The 5,180-nt window shown below is 35.3% G+C and overlaps 1 protein-coding gene across 2 annotated transcripts in view; it reads left to right on the forward strand.

The window, feature by feature from the left end:
• LOC106465761 (rho guanine nucleotide exchange factor 11-like) overlaps positions 1-5,180 on the forward strand; it is a 78,546-nt gene that overhangs the window by 13,723 nt on the left and 59,643 nt on the right. For both annotated transcript variants that reach the window (XM_022393690.1, XM_022393691.1), the window contains exons 2-4: positions 1,282-1,380; positions 1,731-1,851; positions 3,582-3,630. In XM_022393690.1, the coding sequence (XP_022249398.1) occupies positions 1,282-1,380; positions 1,731-1,851; positions 3,582-3,630 (269 nt within the window). The remainder of the gene's footprint in view (positions 1-1,281; positions 1,381-1,730; positions 1,852-3,581; positions 3,631-5,180) is intronic.

A 5,180-nucleotide genomic window follows, 5' to 3' on the forward strand; every position in this document is an offset into this window, starting at 1 on the left:
AATTATGAGTCACCACACTTGCTCGCCCTTTCAACAGTGGGGGGGGGGGTATAATGTGACGGTCAATCCCACTATTCGTTGGTAAAAGAGTAGCCCAAGAGTTGGCAGTGGGTGATGATGACTAGCCGTCTTCCCTCTAGTCTTTCCCTCCTAAACTAGGGACGATAGCCCTCGTGTAGCTTTGCGCGAAATTAAAAAACAAACAAGTAATTTAAGTATGCTAAGTGCGTGATTTGAAGGTTAAGCTGAAATATTTTCTTCCTCAATTTTGGTTATTGTACCACCACACTTTCATATGTAGTTTTTTATATAAGCCATTTTTAAAAGTACTTACACATTTAGATCTTTTATTATTTTGAAATAATATAAAAATTCTGAAACTCAAGAGTAATAAAAAATATGTTTCTTTAATTTTCTTAGATTGTTTCAAAATTACGATCTTATATAATGACAAATATTTATTGGCGTTTTAAGTCATTGTTATAACTGTGCGAAGAAACAAACTTTTTGACATAACTCTGTAATGTATAATTTTAAACGCAAGCTCTCAAGTTCATTTATGAGTGTCGTGACGAGAAAGACAGTTTTAACGTTTATATGCAATGTTGTCGGGTTTTTTTCCGCCCTTAGGACAGGTCGATAATTCTTTGTCAGTTTTTTACAGTATTATATCCTCAGTGGTGCATGTAATACACAGATCATTTATTACCCAGTGAGACACCAAGATAGGTTTTTATCCTTTTGTTGAATTTATTAACTGAGTTTATACATCTCAATGTATATATATTTGTTATCTCAGTGTAACCGATACAGCATTACATAGTGATTGAATAGCAACTTGTATGATAGGAGCCAGTTTTATCAGTTGTATAATATACTTCAGACATAGTAAAAACTTCCTTTGGACGTCTTTGTTCAAATGAAATAATGTCCTAGACAGCATATCGGTCAGTGTCAACTCACTCAGAATGGAGTGTATATGTTACTTCTTTCAGTTTCCCAAAGGACTTCTGCAGAAAACGTGGACGCTTTGGAGCCTCTAGTTCCGTTATGGATTGAGATATAAGACCATGATTTTGCAGCTTGAGACAGTGCGTTGTTTTGTTGGTTCTACTTCGACCTCACAGTCTTCAGCGATGTCTGCCTGGGAAGAAAGATGTCAGTCGACTTCTTCATCTGTCTGTTAGTTTTAGAAGTTTGGGATTATTTTGTTTAATAGTGTATCAAGAAAGTCGTTTTCAGTATATGTTGAACGTTGTATTGTTTTATTATTTTTATTAGTTGAACGAACCAAGAAGTCAAATGAAGACTGGAGTATACATTCAGAAACAGGGTTTTCCTATCTGTATGGGAGCAGCGGTGAAAGCCAAATCGACGGTGGTAAGTTTACTGAAGACTATATTATGTGTGCTGTTTTTGTGACAATAATTTATTGGAAAGTTAACAAAAAAAATTGTAATACCTGTCTTAAAATTTAGGGTGATATTTAGAGCTAATTAGTTAGTAAAGTTTTTGTGATTTTCTTATAGTAAACTTAATTTTTTCTTATATATATAGTGAAGTTTTGATTTTAAATTGGTGTCGTATAGTTATATTTTAAAATAAAAGTGGTTTTTCAATTCGTGATATTATCTCTTGAATGTTTTATTCTATATAAAGTTGTTGTTTGTTTTGGTGTCTTTTAAATCTCTTCATCAGCCATTTTGTGATCGAGAACTTGTTATTTTCAGGAGAGAGAACCGCAGTATCTTTCCGGTGTGAGCCCAGTCGAGATCGAATAGAAAGTGAAAGTGAAGATTGTCAGGCATTTCACACGGACAATACTTCAAGTACCATGGATGACCCTAATCTGTAAGTGTTTTAGGTTTCATTCACCGTAATTTAAACTTTGTTTAGGTCACATTTTGGCTTCACTGACGATTTATTGTTAATTATTTTTACCTTCGCCACCGCAAGTGGACAGAGGTTATGTTTTCACCCCTATGTGTGCGTTTATTGTAAAGATTTTTCGAAAACGGCTGAATGGATTTGGACTATGACCTAACTTAGAAGTGATTAGGTTTCGGAAGGTCAAGGTCACGAAACTCCAAAATTTCCCTACCTGTTAACATGGGGGCCAGTTTTCACACATGTTTGCTCTATAACTCAGTCAAGAATGATCGGATTTTGATGAAACTTGATGGACATTTGTAGAGTATTATTACTCATTTTGCTGGCAAAAAATAAACCGTGTCCGTTGATAACGACGGACATACGGACACATTTTCGTATTTTTTTGAGAGTCAATTGTTATGAACGCTGTATACGCTCTACTGAGTGCCCCTCATGTTTTTATAAAACACGAATTACCCCTATTCTCTTCATCTATGACATATAAAACTGTGTACTTAGCATTCAGCTAAACATGTGGGAAGTCAACATGATCTTGTTTTGGTCTTTTGTGGATATTTGAAACATAAGCTACTTTCGGTACATTGAGTTTGTATATCACAATAGTTTTTTTTTCATTTTCTCTCACTGCAGAGAATAAGTAATAACGATAAGGGTGTTGTTTAGAGTAAGTAACGGTCGGTGTGTACGACTGAGAGTTAACCTGCCCGACAACGCTTGACCATTCCTAAACCCCGTGAACATGACCTTCTCCAGATAGTTTAACGGATGTTAGGAGGGTGCCCCAAAATCATAATATTCCAGAAACCGTTGCTGTTGTTAATACTTTGTTTATGGATACTTTTAAACTTCAAAACCGTTGCTGTTGTTAATAGTTTGTTTATGGATACTTTTAAACGTTAAAACCGTTGCTGTTGTTAATAGTTGGTTTATGGATACTTTTAAACGTCAAAACCGTTGCTGTTGTTAATAGTTGGTTTATGGATACTTTTAAACGTTTAATTCTTGAATTTTTAGAATGTGAGCAATATTGTTGTATTCTACACAATATTAACGTTTAGAAGTATCCATAAACAAACTATTAACAACAGCAACAGTTTTGACGTTTAAAAGTATCCATAAACCAACTATTAACAACAGCAACGGTTTTAACGTTTAAAAGTATCCATAAACAAACTATTAACAACAGCAACGCTTTTGACGTTTAAAACAAACTGTTAACAACAGCAACGGTTTTGCCAGAAGATTTAGTTAACCAATTACGAGACCACATTAGGCCATGCACAGGTTAATGTATTATTTTGATTAGGAGAGAGATTTTGTTGACCCTCTGCTGGTATCGAATAGTATGAATGGACTTAGTAATTTGAGTGAAGCCTATTCAAGAGCCTTCGTTATAAGAGAGTTTATTAATTAATTATTTTTCACTTGTAACTGCTACAAGAAAATCTACATGTGTAGTTAGGGATAGCATCTTTAGTAAACTCTAGTTGTTCGTTCATTTCAGTAAATGTTTTAGTAGAATACCTAAAATTATTCTAGAGAAAGTTACGATATGATTAGGCTTCATCATTACATTTGATAACATTTTGGTCTATAGTTCAGAAACGTGTGCCAAAAGATCTATAAGCTATTGACTAAATAAGACAGAAAAATTCAGAACGAAAGATAAATTAAATTATTGGTTTCAGCGTCAAGAAAGGCAACTCCATTGGTCGCTCGGAAAGCTTTCGTCAGCAGGTGAGTTTTTTTTTGATGACATTTGAATAGATGAGTCCTGGTATTTGGCAAAAGGACTCGTCGGCATTTTATATAACAAAGATGGTGTAGTTGATATAGTGTTATACAATATGTACTTTTAATTGGATCTCGTTAATAATATATCACTAATTAAAAAAAAATACTTGCAGCAATACTAGATTTTTAAACATTTTGACTAAAATTACGAAGTGTTTTTTTTGCTTACGGGCCAGGTGGTTAGGGCGCTCGACTTGTAATCTGAGGGTCGCGGGTTCGAATCTCCATCACATCAAACATGCTTGCCCCTTTTAGCCATGGGGGCGTTATAATGTGACGGTCAATCCACTATTCGTTGGTAAAAGAATAGCCCAAGAGTTGGCGGTAGGTGGTGATGCCTTCCCTCTAGTCTTATACTGCTAAATTCTGGACGGCTAGCGCAGATAACCCTCGTGTAGCTTTGCACGAAATTGAAAACTTAACCATTTTTTGCTTACTATTTAACTTGATTGTTTACCACGTGATCAAGTGACTGAGTAAAATAACTAACGTATTATATTTTTTATCTTAATTTTGTTATAAGACAAAAATCATGGGTAAGACAACTGATTAGTCTTGCTGATGGTTCGAATATCCTCGATACGAAAATATTAAGATTTATTTGTTCAGGGTGAGATAAGATATCATTTCATTCAAACAGAGTTTCACTAATACATGTAAAATAAATAATTTAACCTGTATCGGGGTTTGTAAAAAATTGAGATTTTAAATATAACATTATATATTAATTGTAGTATGTACAGTAACGTTTGAGAATGTATTGTTATCCATTCGTGATTGAAATTTCTGAGATTGTAGAAAATAAATAAATAAAAGAGGGTTTTTGTAATTAGTAGTTGAAGTGATTTTATTTAATACTTTTTTACCTCAGTTACGGAAGGTGGGTGGAGGTTATGTTTTCACCCCTGTGTGTATGTGTGTTTGTCGGTAAGATTTCTCGAAAAAGGCTGAATGGACTCGGGCGAAATTGGTATACACTTGAACTATGACTCAACTTAGAAGTGAATAGTTCTTGGAGGGTCAAGGTCACGAAAATCCAAACTTTCCGTGACTTAACGTGGGGACCGATTTTTCACACTATGATTGCTCTATAACTCAGTCAAAAATGATCAGATTTTGATGAAACTTGGTGGACATTTGTAGAGTATTATTCCTTATTGTCCTGCCAAAAATGGTTCGTGTCCGTTAGTAACGACAGACATACCGACACATTTTTTGTATTTTTTGAGAGGTATATACTCTACTGAGTGTCATCTAATTCCTGCTATTTCCTTCGTCCTTCAAAAAAGCCCGGCATGGCCAGGTGGTTAGGGCGCTCGACTCGCAATCTGCGGGTCGCGGGTTCGAATCCCCGTCACATCAAACATGCTCGCCCTTTCAGCCGTGGGGGCATTATAATGTTACGGTCAATCCCACTATTCGTTGGTAAAAGAGTAGCCCAAGAGTTGGCGGTGGGTGGTGATGACTAGCTGTCTTCCCTTTGGTCTTACATT

The sequence above is a fragment of the Limulus polyphemus genome, unplaced genomic scaffold, assembly GCF_000517525.1.
Source record: "Limulus polyphemus unplaced genomic scaffold, Limulus_polyphemus-2.1.2 Scaffold2043, whole genome shotgun sequence".
NCBI classification, from domain to species: domain Eukaryota; kingdom Metazoa; phylum Arthropoda; class Merostomata; order Xiphosura; family Limulidae; genus Limulus; species Limulus polyphemus.